The sequence below is a fragment of the Anolis carolinensis genome, chromosome 5 (genome assembly GCF_035594765.1).
Source record: "Anolis carolinensis isolate JA03-04 chromosome 5, rAnoCar3.1.pri, whole genome shotgun sequence".
NCBI classification, from domain to species: domain Eukaryota; kingdom Metazoa; phylum Chordata; class Lepidosauria; order Squamata; family Dactyloidae; genus Anolis; species Anolis carolinensis.
The window spans coordinates 188,162,961-188,176,172 of record NC_085845.1 but is presented as its reverse complement, the minus strand read 5'-3'; the positions used below and the strand labels follow the sequence as shown (position 1 = coordinate 188,176,172).

The 13,212-nt window shown below is 47.1% G+C and overlaps 1 protein-coding gene across 1 annotated transcript; it reads left to right on the top strand.

Annotated features, from left to right (window-relative positions):
- Positions 1 to 4,084: 4,084 nt before the first annotated feature.
- Positions 4,085 to 6,018, top strand: tmem121b (transmembrane protein 121B). Its single transcript, XM_062981187.1, has one exon. The coding sequence runs from the start codon at positions 4,221 to 4,223 to the stop codon at positions 5,880 to 5,882; it is 1,662 nt and encodes a 553-aa protein (XP_062837257.1). The 5' UTR covers positions 4,085 to 4,220; the 3' UTR covers positions 5,883 to 6,018.
- The last annotated feature ends 7,194 nt before the right edge of the window (positions 6,019 to 13,212 follow it).

Sequence of the window (13,212 nt, the reverse complement as noted above, 5' to 3'; positions counted from 1 at the left end):
TCATCCAACATAAATAGGCCGGCAGAATGTTGGATAAGCAAAAATGTTGGATAATAAGGAGGGATTAAGGAAAAGCCTATTAAATGTCAAATTACATTATGATTTTACAAATTAAGCACCAAAACATTATGTTCTACATCAAATCGACAGCAAAAGCAGTTCAATACAGGGCAATGTTATGTAGTAACTACTGTATTTACAAATTTAGCACCAAAACATTGCAATGTATTGAAAACTTTGACTATAAAAACATTGGCTACTAGCAAACTGGTTACAAATAAAGATAGAATTGCGTAGAATGAACTTACAGTAACAACATTGTCGGAAATTAAATGCATAAAAAGTTCAGTCCTTCCTGCCTAGAGAAAAAGCCGTAGATGAGGGTGGGAGGCAGACTGCGTTGGATAATCCAGAAGGTTGGATAAGCGAAGGTTGGATAAGTGAGACTCTACTGTATAAGGAAAAGTAAAATGGGAAAGAGTATTAGGCATAAAAAGCCTCAAGACAGCAAGTCCCACCAGATCTTATTCAATGGTTGTTGAATAGGAGCCACCAACACATCCCAGGTGCTGTAGGCTTTATTTTAAAGCAAGAAATCTCTGAGTATTCCTTCTCTAAGAAAAAAACTGTCAAATTCATGGAGTCATTTGAATTGGATACTTGAAGGCATGTGTCTATCAAGGTATAGGTGCAGGTATTGAGGGCTGGGGATAGCAATGAGGACCATTGAAGGACATACACAGATAAATTGAGAATATCATTAAACATCCATGTCACCATATGTAATCATATTTTCAGTTTCTATATATAGTTATGAAAGCTGGATAGTGAAAAAATCTGATAGAAAGAAAATCAACTCATTTGGAATGTGGTGTTGAAGAGTTCTGTGGGTCCCAAAAAGACCAGCAAATGGATCCTGGAGCAAATCAAGCCTGGTCTTCTCCCTAGAAGCGAGGATAACTACACTGAGACTGTCGTACTTTGGCCATATCATGAATCACTAGAAAAGACAAAAAAGAGGAATACTGCGTTTCAGGTGGATAGACTCAATTAAGGAAGCAGCAGCCTTGAGTCTTTGCAACTTGCCTTGACATCATCAGACAAAAGGTGGGGTTTAAGTGACAAATAAATAATCTTTGAATTCCATCATGGACAAAAGCCGGGATATAACTATGATAGAACAGTGCAGATAGCCCATTTGGCCCTTACTTCCTGGTCGCGGCCGCCGATCGCCCGGGCGATCGGCGGCCGCGACCAGGAAGTAAGGGCCAAATGGCCTAGCTGTGCTGTGCGCGTGCGCACAGCACAGCTAGGCCATTTTGCCCTTAGTCAACAAACTAAGGGCAAAATGGCTTATCTGGCTGTGCGCATGCGCACAGCACAGATAGGCCATTTTGCCCTTAGTTTGTAGACTAAGGGCAAAATGGCCTATCTGCTTGTAGCGGTTTGGCGTGGGCGCGGGGATTGAAGCCCCGCGCCAACACCGGAGGCGTCGGTGGCACTACGGGCCGCTGTCGACGCCTCGACAGCGCCCCTAGCGGCCAGCGCCCGAGGCGGCCGCATCAGCGGCCTCGTAGAATCAACCGGCCCTGCTCCTGTCCCTCTAACATTAAAACTGCCTGCAGAAGAATTTCTGCCAGGCCTCATATTAATTTATCTTTAAATGCACAGTATAGGTTTTAATTAGATTTTTAATGTTAAGGTATGCAGCTGTTTCTTTTTTTCCAGAAGCCACTTCCTTGTCTGTTTCATAGCTGGTATTTTGCAGTGAGCCGTTCTTTTTATACTATGCATAGAGTCCCTGTGCTTGTTAGCATGTCTGACCTTTTTATAATAATGGGATGAGAAAAGAATACAGCTTCTGCAGAGAAATAAGCAAAGAACGAGCAGTACTTCCAGATATAAAAATGACCTTTTAATTTGTTATGCCTCCTGATTTAATTAGAGGATATGGCTGGAAGGGGAGAAGTTGTTTGAGTTGTGGGCCTTCCAGTTGACCCTAAAGTGAAGATGGCTGAGAGAATGAGAGAGAGAGAGAGAGAGAGAGAGAGAGAGGCTGTCCTTGCCTTCCTCTGAAGCTGAGAGAATGAGACCTGTCCAAGGTTATCCCTGCATATAAATGGCGGAGGCGGAATTCGAACCCCTGTCTCCTGGAATCGGTTCAGGTGACACCACAGTTTCTGAGAACGAACAACCCCTCAGGCAGAGCTTTCCAAACTGTGTTGAGATACATTAGTGTGTCACATGAAAAATGCCACACACACACCCATCAAACCACTCCGTTTAAAAATTTTCAGAGACGGAGACCCCCCAGAGGGCATCTAGTCCAACTCCCTTCAGCCAGACAGGAAGACACAACCAAAGCCTTCCTAACAGACAGTCATCCAGTCTTAGTTCAAACACTCTCCTGAAAAGGAGATTCCACTGGGAGAGACCCCCAAAGTTCATCTAGCCCCATCCCCCTTCAGCCAGGCAGGAAGGCACAATCAAAGCATCTCTGACAGATGGCCATCCAGTCTCCATTAAAAAACGTCCAAAGAGGTTTAATCACTACAGAAGCAGGGCACTGGAGCTGGTCAACTGTAGAGTCTCACTGATCCAACGTAAACGGGCCGGCAGAATGTTGGATAAACGAATATGTTGGATAATAAGGAGAAATTAAGGAGAAGCCTATTAAACATCAAATTTGGTTATGATTTTACAAATTAAGCACCAAAACATTATGTTATACAACAAATTTGACAGAAAAAGGAGTTCAATACACAATAATGCTATGTAGTAATTACTCTATTTACGAATTTAGCACCAAAGATCACGATGTATTGAAAACATTGACTACAAAAATGTGTTGGATAATCCAGAACATTGGATAAGCGAGTGTTGGATAAGTGAGACTCTACTGTACTATTGTAACGTTCATAATTGGCACAATTTGTTGACTAGGTTGCAGTCACGGCCACTAAAATGGATAAGCTTCTTATTAAGAAAAAATAATCTGTTGACAATGATGTTTGTGAAAAACCACATGAAGTGGCTATAGAGCAGTGGTTCCCTGTGGTTTGGGAACCACCAGTGGTCCCCAAGAACTAAAATATGGTCTGCGGCCTCAGCGTTACCACACCGTTGCAACCAGAGCAGGTAATAAATAGTTTGTTCACTTAACCAATTACAGAAACACCTAACCGTAGTTTTGTCTAGCCCACATTTGACTAACTTGTTTCTCAGAAGGTCATGGGGGACTTTGTCGAAGGCCTTACTGAAATCCAGATAGGCTACATCCATGGTGTTTCCCGTATCTACCCAGCTTGTAACTCTATCGAAAAAAAGAGATCAGATTAGTCTGGCATGATTTGTTTTTGGTAAATCTGTGTTGACTATTAGCAATGATCGCATTTGTTTCCAAGTGTTTGCAGATCACTTCCTTAATGATCTTTTCCATATAGAGCAGTGGTTCCCAGCCTGCAGTCCATGGACCACCAATGGTCCCCAAGAAATAAAATATGGTCTGTGGCCTCAGCGTTACTACACCATTGCAACTAGAGAAGATAATGAATAGTGTGACACCACTTTAACCGCTATGGAATCATGGGAGTTGTAGTCTGGCGAAGCACCAGAACTCTTTGACAGAGAAGGCGGAAAACCTTGTAAAACTACACCCATGTCATTGGGTGCATCTATTCTACACTGTTGAATTAATAGTTTGACAACACTTAGCAATTCATGGCAGCTGTAGTTTAACAAGATCTTTAGCATCCCCTGCCAAACTAGAACTCCTAGGATTCTATAACATTGAGCCATGATGGTTAAGGTGATCAGGCATGAGGAAACTTCGGCGCTCCAGGTGTTTTGGACTTCAACTCCCACCATTCCTAACAGCCTCGGGCCCCTTCCTTTCCCCCCTCAGCCGCTTAAGCGGAGGAATGGTGGGAGTTGAAGTCCAAAACACCTGGAGGGCCAAAGTTTGCCCATGCCTATTGTCTGTGCCCGGATCCCTTCCTTCCCGCGCTGCTTGTGCTGCGAGATCCACTCCAGGTTTCTCCAGCTTCCGAAGGAGGGAGGGAGGGAGGGATGGGGAGGGAAAGGGGGCGATCCAGGCCGGGTCTCCGCTCTCTCCCTCCCTCGTCCCTCCCCTTCCCCTCCCTCCTTCTTCCTCTCCATCGGCTGCTCGGCGCTGGTGCTGGTCCCACCCAGCCGGCCTGGGCCTCACGGGGGCGGCGACCATGCACCGCGTGCTCCCCAGCCAGCGCCCCCCGGTCTCCTCCTCCTCGTCCTCCTCCTCGGGGTCCTTCCAGGCCCCTCCGCCGCCGCCGCCGCCCGCCACCGACCTGCAGCCGCTCTTCTTGGGAGGGAGGCGGAGAGAGAGCGGGCTCGGCCTCAGCTCCAGCTCCAGCGGGGGCTCCCGGAGGGGGCGGCGGGGCTCGGTGTCCAGCTCCACGGGGACCAGGAGCAGCCCGCGCAGCAGCGAGGAAGAGGAGGAAGAAGAGGAAGAGGAGGAGGCCAAGCCGCTGGTGCCGCTGCAGGAGCCCCCCGCCGCCCCTTCCGCGCCGGGCCCCGCCAGCCCTTCCTCCTCCTCCTCCTCCTCTTCCTCGTCTTCTTCTTCTGGAGGCGGCATGACAGCGGGGGAGCCTCTCTCGGGGCCCGGGGGAGGCAACGGCAGCGGCCCCAGGCACCGAGGGTCCCGCTGGGGCTTCCAGGCGCTGTCCCTGGTGCTGCTCTTAGGCCAAGGCGCCCTGCTGGACCTCTACCTGATCGCCGTCACGGATTTGTACTGGTGCAGCTGGATTGCCACGGATTTGGTCCTGGCTGCCGGGTGGGGCATCTTCTTCTGCCGGAACAGCCGCGCCCGACGCCGAGGGGCAGCAGGAGCAGCAGGACAAGGCCAGTTCTCCCCGCCGCCGCCGCCTCCTCCGCCGCCTCCCCTGCACCCGCTGCTGGGCCACCCTCCCCACGGCGGGCGCGGCGCCGCGGCCTCCTCGTCCTCGTCCGGCAAAGCGGCCGGTCCCGCTGGCGGCAAACCCGGCGGGGACTTCGCCTACGCGCACCTGGCCTGGCTGATCTACGCCATCGCCTTCACGCCCAAGGCGGCGCTGATCCTGGGCACCTCCATCCTGGAGCTGGTAGAGCTGCGCCTCCCGCTCGGCGCCACCGGCTTCCGCCTGACCCTCGCCCTCTCCGCCCCGCTGCTCTACTGCCTGCTCCGGGCCATCGGGGCCGGCGAAGGGGAGCACGAGGAGGACGGGGAAGACGGGGACGGCGCCTCCGCCTCCTCCTCCTCGGCCGGGGGACAGCTGCTCCTTCCGCCCCAGCACCGCGCCGCCGCTGCTTTCCTCGGCACCTGCTTAGACCTGCTGGACAGCTTCTCCCTCCTGGAGCAGCTGCTGCTCCTCCCGCCCGCGCCGCCCGCCTCGCCCTCGGCCGCCGCCGCCGCCGCCTCCTCCTCGCCGCCCCGCGCCGGCCCCGCGCTGCCCCCGCCGCTGCGCTTCCTGCTCCTGGGCGTGTACTTCGCCTGCCTGGCCTCGCCCGTGCTCTGGCTCTACGAGCTGGGCGCCCCCCGCCGGCCCGGCCCCGCCCGCCTGGCGCTGCACTGGCTCCTGCCCGCGGGGCTCCTCGACGCGCCGCTCCTCGCCCTCCGCGCCCTCCTCCTCCTCCGCCACCAGCAGCCGCTCTCCGTCTTCATGCTCAAGAACCTCTTCTTCCTCGCCTGCCGGGGCCTCGAGGCCCTCGAGGGCGCCTGCCTCCTCCTCCGCCGACGACGACGGCGAAAGGCGCCCCCCGCCCACGCACACGCCGCCCCCGCCGGGCAGCTCAGCCGAGGGCTCTCCGAGAACGACGTCGGGCCCCACGGATACGTCAACACCTTGGCCGTCAGCGCCCAGAGCTGAGCCCGCCCGAGCGAGGGAGGGAGCCCACTCCGCCCCAGGACGCCTTCTCAGTCCTTGGTACTCTACTCACTTAGACCAAACCTCCCCCCCCTCAGCCCCAGGACCCCCACTCAGACCGAGGCCCATGCAGCCCCAATATGCCTTCTCAGCCCTTAGGACTCTACTCACTTAGACCAAGCCCCCCCCCCCCCCACTCAGCCCCAGGACCCCCACTCACTCAGATCAAGGTCCATCAGTCCTAGCTCCTCTACTCACTTAGACCAAACCTCCCCCCCCACTCAGCCCCAGGACCCCCACTCAGACCGAGGCCCACGCAGCCCCAGGATGCCTTCTCAGCCCTTAGGAGGCTACTCACTTAGACCAAGCCCCGCCCCCTCAGCCCCAGGACCCCCACTCAGACCGAGGCCCACGCAGGAGGCCCACGCAGCCCCAATATGTCCTCTCAGCCCTTAGGACTCTACTCACTTAGACCAAGCCCCCCCCCCCCCCGTCAGCCCCAGGAACCCCTACTTAGTCAAGACCTTTACTCACGGAGCCTAAGGCCCACCTGTCAGTCAAGCCCAGCCCCAAGACACCTTCTCAGCCCTAGGGCCTCTACTCACTTAGACCAAGGCCCTCCCACTCAGCCCCAGGACTCCTGCTCATTCAGACCACTCAAAGCCTCCCCTCCTCCAGCCCCAGGAACTGCTACTTAGCCCTAAGATCTCTACTCACTTAGACCAAGGCCCCTCTCACTCAGCCCCAGGATCCCCACTCACTCAGACCAAAGCCCACTACTCAAAGCCCCCCTCCCTCAACCCCAGGACTCCCTACTTAGCCCCAGGACCTCTGCTCACCGAGCCTAAGGCCCACCACTTAGTGAAACCCTCCTCCCCACTTAGACCAAGGCCCCCATCACTCAGCCCCAGGATCCTTACTCACTTTGACTAAAGCCCCTCTCATTCAACCCCAGGCCCAAGGCCATATCTGACCAGCCTCCGTGGCTGGAGGCACATCCCAATCTAATTTAGATGCCCATTTCCTCTTTTGCGTTCTCCCCTCCTTTCTCAGGCCCCATCTACACTGACCATTTAGTGCAGTTTGAAGCCAAGCAGCTCCAAACTGTGGTGGCCAGGCAACAAATTCCCAGAAAAGCACAGGAAAGAAAGTCTTTAATGTGCATCCGTGCTCTGTGGTTTCTGTCATCACCATCTGTGCCTCAAGATGGTTCAGTATTTCCTATGTAATCACCTGCACCGCGAAACCAGTTTGAAACAGCATTAAATAATCAGTGTAGCTGGGGCCCAATTCTCCCCCAATTTCCAGTTGAGCATCCAAACCTCCAACCTAGGCTCTTTTAAGGGCACATCTACACTGGCCAGCTTGGCAGTGTGGTGGTTGGACAAGGCTGGTGTATGAGCACAGGCTGCAGCGTACTTTAAGCTGTTGCACCAGCACGCTCTAGTGTAAACCACATTGCATGGTGAAATCGACTCTGCAGAATACATTTTGCAGTGCAGACACCCGATGATTCCACTCATTACACTATTTCCATGGCATTGTTAGAAGTGACCAAAAATGCACTCACATCTGCATCAGTTTGATTAATGGGGAGGAGACTCCAGACAGCAGTTGCAATTCCATTGTATCAAGAAAATGCTTGATTTTCAAGCTGTTATATTTTCAGGCCTACAGGCCTTTAACTGTTCCATAGCTATACATCATCTGCTGCAGAGCCCCTTTCATCATGCCAACTTTTTTTAAAAAAGGAAAGGAAATTACTATAGCCTACTTTTGCAGACCTAGTGGTCTCCTGCCAGGGAATTAATCAGGTATGCATACACGCACACAATTTTAATAACACTTATGCATCAGGCCTTCACAAATCATCTACTGAACCCTTAGGTAGCAATTAGCTAACTTTCCTGGTCCTCACCCAAGTCCTTTTCCCCAGTTCTCACTTACTCCATACTTTTCCCACACCACCTCTATAACCTCCAATAATCACTATTTTGCAGATTCTCTCAAAAGACCACTTGCGATACTTTGGCTTCAGAGCCCTTACCTTTTTGTTGTTTAAGATTATCACAGGAGTATAGTTTGAGTGCCTAACTGCACTTTCAAAATGTATTGTCTGCATTGTTTTTATGAGCTGGTCTTATCCACAACAGGAAGAATGAAGATTTCATGCCTCCTATTTCTCCGCCATGGTCACTTTTCTCATTCCCTGCCCTCTCCTTACTGAGGTGCCTCCAACCAGCACTGCCTATTGGGATGGTGGGGAGAGAAGTGATGGCCACCAACTCAAAATTATAACTTGCCTGTCCTCTTATCTGTAAACTGTACAGGTTTTCTATACCTACCTTGTGCTGCTGCCTATTCAGCAAGAGGTAAACCAGCCATAATGTTAATGCTGAACAAAGAGAGAGGAGCACTACTGATGGTGCTAAATTGGGCCAGAGTCTATTGGTAAACTTGTGGACCAAAACCCTTCCACTTGTAATTGGAGGTTCATATAATCAGGTGCTTTTCTCTTCAAAATTTCCCCTAGCTAGAAAGTAAGTGCAAGTGATTATGATGTGTAACCAACTTTCTATACATAGTGTTGGTATGGAAGGAGGCTGCGTGGAGGAACATGAAGTAATGTTATTTCCTATCTGCAAGTCAAAAGAGTGCAGTCCAGACACAGGTTCACGATCTGGCCATTTAAAAATCTGTGCCTCTACTTACCACATTGTTGCTCAGGGTGCTGTACCTGTGCCAAGCTGTTTCAGCCAAGGGCAGTTGAAGGGCACCATTTCTATTAATATGGCTCCGTTTCCATATTCTTTTAGTAAAATGTTTGGAGAAGATCTCAATATGAAATGCTCAAAACCATCTGTAAGGACAAATTTAACAGCAATTTTCAAAAAATTACATTGCCTCAACATTCTGCCACATTGTAGGCCAAATTATATACACCTTTGTATGTCTGCCTGTTTCTTCTGTGGCCTTCACTTTGCACTTAGTGCTTCTGTGAGCCATGAGAAAACATGGGTCTTGGCTTGTTTGATGCTGTTTGATACTAAATCACATCTTTAGGAAAAGACTGTGCTGATGTAGCTTCCATATGTCAGGCCTTGGAGTACATCACTCTGCCCCACTCTCGAAAGAGGACATTTTTCTAAACCAACTTTTACCTTAGTAAAAGCTTGTGGAAACAACTGTTATTTTACCACTCCCTGGGGATAAAGTAACTCCCTCGTGAAACACATTTTTGGGGATTAGGGAGGTTTACTTGCAATCTTTAAAGAAGGAGCCATCTTTCTCCATGCTGAAAATGTCTACCTCTTTGCTTCAACTTCATTGCATCATGCGCTGACTTTTTTGCAAATGGGATACATCCGATTTTCTCCCTAGAAGGACTGAAGATTCTTCTTGACTGAAACATTTAATTCACCGGTGATAACAGGGTTTGTCAACAATTTCTAATTCCACAAAGGCTTCTTTTTTCTCCTTGGTGATAGACTTGCATGATGGGAAGAAATTGGTGCTCTGTTTTGACAACAGTCTTTTAATATGGAGTAACAGGCAATCATCCATTAAGAGTAAATACGGTGAAAGGAAAAACCTTCCTGATTTATTTATTTATTTATTTATTTATTTAATCTATTTACCTGTTTATTTTATTCTGCTTGTATGCACTGTGCAGTACTAATTCTAATTTGTCATGGAATTAAAATTGGGGGAGAGAACACAATATCAAAAGATAAAGGAAGCAGTAGGGTTATATTGGCAAGACACCTCGCTTTCTTTTCTGTTTGCTTGTGGATCCAACACTATTTTGTGTCAAGCATTCTATCTGGAAGCATCTTGTCTTGGTGGACTATCATTGTCCTTGGTTTTAAGATATGGTTTAATGGCCATATTGCTATACGTGTAGTCAGGTAGAGCTGAGCAAGAGTGGAAATCTTGGATCCATTTCTACGCAACATTTTTTAAAAAAAGGCATGACTGAATTTTCTTTCAAGGATTCACTTACTGGGCATGGTATTGAACAATGCTGTGTTGTTCCCCCATATTGCCCAGGTAGGAAAAGAATATAATGCTCCCCGATCGCTAATGAAAACTTGTGGTGGGATGAAATATGCAATGGCATCTTTTCCCCATTTGGTATAGACACTCTTCTTTGCTGTCAATTTACTGCACTTTGGAGAAATGATACAAAAAAACCCCCAACCGTGCAGGTGATTTTTTAACCTGATTCCTAAGTGCTTTTTTTAATGCAACACTTATATTCTGCCTTTTGTCGTTATTCTCAGTTACAGATTGGTGATGTCCATTGGGTGTTTCACTCCCTAACTTCAATCACTCTGAGATGTCTGGTTATAACCACAAGCCGGTCAACTCTTGTTAACCAGTCTTGGAGTACCAAGGTTTAACTTTCTCACCAGTGCGTTATTCTGACCCCAAAGCAGTGCTTTTAAGAAATATTGTGTGTGAAAGTTCTAGCCAGACAGCTTTCTTTTAGTAATTTCTGTTTGTCTGGACAGTCTTGGTGCTGTGACTGTGATTGTAAAATTTAAGTACTGTGGACTTTCTTCAAAGCTCTGAGACACTTTTCATGGGGATGCTAGTTTCCTAACAGAAAGAACAGGTGGATGTACAATATGTCACTTATGCTGTGAAGCAGCTTGCTGCACAATCGTTACTTGCATTATAAGCACACTACCATTAGAAGTAGAACTGGTGCATTTTAGCATAATGTAGGTTATGTTTGCAATTTTCCTCTTGTTGTAGAGCAGATGGAAGGGAGCATTCGATGCTTGTAAAAATAGCTCAACAATAGCAGAGGCAAACAATTCATAACACTGAAAGAAGCTAGATTTGATCATCCATCTCATATTGGTTAAATTAAAGCTGCTGGTTCAAGGGCTGCATTTTTATGCTATACAACCACAGTCAGTTTGGCAGATTGTGTTGTAATAATTGCATGTTGCTCCCTACTCCACCACAGGATTTTAAACAAAAGCTGTATTAGGTCCATGTCTATGCAGAAGGTAGCCAGCTTCTGCACATGGACATGAGCTATGTTGAGTGAGGAAGTATGTACAGAAGTGGATAGATAGCAGCACTTCCCTCCAGTGGTGAAGCAGAAACCATACCTCTCAGCAATAGGTTAGAGTGAAGGAAGCAAAGACAAAGGATAGATTCACCATCCCAGGCCCTGAACAATTGCTTTAGATTAGTGTTTTTCTAAAAAGGATTGGATTCATCAGAGAGGGTGAATTGTAGGTTTGGGAAATGTCTAAGTCTACAACTCAATCATTTCCTCACCTTAAGTTATATTGCCTTGGGCTGATGAAAGTTGTAGTTTCAAGTCTACAGGGCCTTACTGCCATCTCTGTGTGAAGATAGCAGCTATAATAGCGATTACCCTGAGGAAAATTGAAAATATTTGCAAGAAGATATGGAAACGTAGCATCCCCACAAGTTTAACAGAGCTTCTATTTTAAAGATTTTTTGTTCTTAAAATAAAAATAGCAAGTTGTTTGTGGATATCTGATTGTTTAATTCTTTGGAATGCAACTCTAACATTTCTGAAAGTTTCAGAGAAAGGAGGGGGGCTTGGCTCACACATGCAGCCTGATGAGATGATGAAGGTCGAGTAACTCCAGACTGGGGGGATAGTCACATATTTTTACATTTCTTCTCCTCCTAGTAATCCATCTGAATAGCATTTTAATTTGGAGAATGGAAAAATGAATTCTCCCACCAGCAGCCTAAAACCTTTCTCTGTATTTTCCTACACATTCTTCTCCAATTCTTTTCTAAGATATGTACTTATTGTTAAATAACATTTTTAATCAGGTAGGTAATGCATTTGCTAACCTTTTCCCATTGGAAAAAAAATTCAACTGTGGTTGAATTTGGTCCAAAGTCCAGCTTTTCACAGATCTCTATTTTTCTTGTAATATAAAATGAAAATGTACTGACTGTGTTATTATTTGAGTAAGAAGTTCAAAATTCAGTATGCTTTATGTGTGTGTACTTTCAAGTTGCTTGTCAACTTCTGGTGACCCATTGAATTTAGTTAGGGTTTCTTAGGCAAGGAATATTCAGAGGTGGTTTTGCCAGCACCTAGTATTTGTGGGCAGTATTCAATGCCATTGCTACCTAGGGCTAAGCCTGCTTAGCTTCTATAATCAGATAAGACTTGGTTCTTTTAGGGTATTTAGGCCCCTTAGTATGCTAGAGGAATGTAAAACTATGCAGAAAAGGGATGTTCCATACTACTGTAAGCTTTAAACCTTATCTTCCAGTGACAGGTTTTTTGGTTTAGTCCTATATGGTGTTTAATATGTATCAAAGATAGCACCTTCTAGCAGAACTTTGTAACTGGTATCTGACATCACACTTTCATATTGAGCCTATAACATTCATAAACCATTATAGTAAATACTGCCATGTAAATGACTAACAAAGCAATGGAAACCTTAAGAAAACACAACCTTCATTTAACTCTCCTCCATACATAATACAGAAGAAATCCTGATCAATGTTACAGTAAAGATGAAATAATTTTAATAAACTGTAAAATGCTCTGAATAGGAAGAAATGTTCTGTATTATGTAGCACTGCCTACAGAGCATTTATACTTGAGCATCTTCATGTCTTGCTTGTAGACAGGCTACAAATTTAAAAGGGACTCAGTAGAAGGCCCTCTGTATGAAATGAAAATTGAGCAAGAATGTCATGGTTTGATCTGCTCATATCTTTTAAGAACTTTTAATAAAAACTCTTAGGAGGGCTGTGGTTTCATAGCTTTCAGACTGTTTCTAAACCAGTTGAAATCTTGAGTGCTTCCCATGGAGGAAAATCTCAAGTGCATGTACAAATGCAGGCCTCCCCACCCCAAATCCTCACCTTGAATGTTTTTAGGATTATCATGCAATTGTATCAATATGGGCCAAAAGAGGGCTGAAGCATTAGAATTACCAATGTTACATCAGACTATAGGCAAGTGACCATATTTCCGCCTGCTCCCCTGGCCACCTGAAGAGAGCACGCACTCTCTTTATATGCTTTAACTTATTGCTTCATGTGTCAGAGACTTGGCTAGTGTCGGAAGTCAGCAGCTATGGTGGATAAATATGAAAAACAGTCAGAGCATCCAAACTGCATGTTAAAGAACCTCTTCCTGCATTTCATAGGGAACAGCTACACTACTTTTATCATGAAAATGCTGCTATAAAAATCTCTTTTATAGTGAATTCAAAGGGATTTTGTTATGTATGGAAGCAAAATCCAAGAGATTAGCACACTGAAGCCAGATATGGGAAACTGAGTCAATCACATCTCTTTTCTCTGC

What these genes read in the sequence shown, in the direction of transcription:
- tmem121b (XM_062981187.1), top strand. Translation starts at nt 4,221, where the DNA reads ATGCACCGCGTGCTCCCCAGCCAGCGCCCCCCGGTCTCCTCCTCCTCG.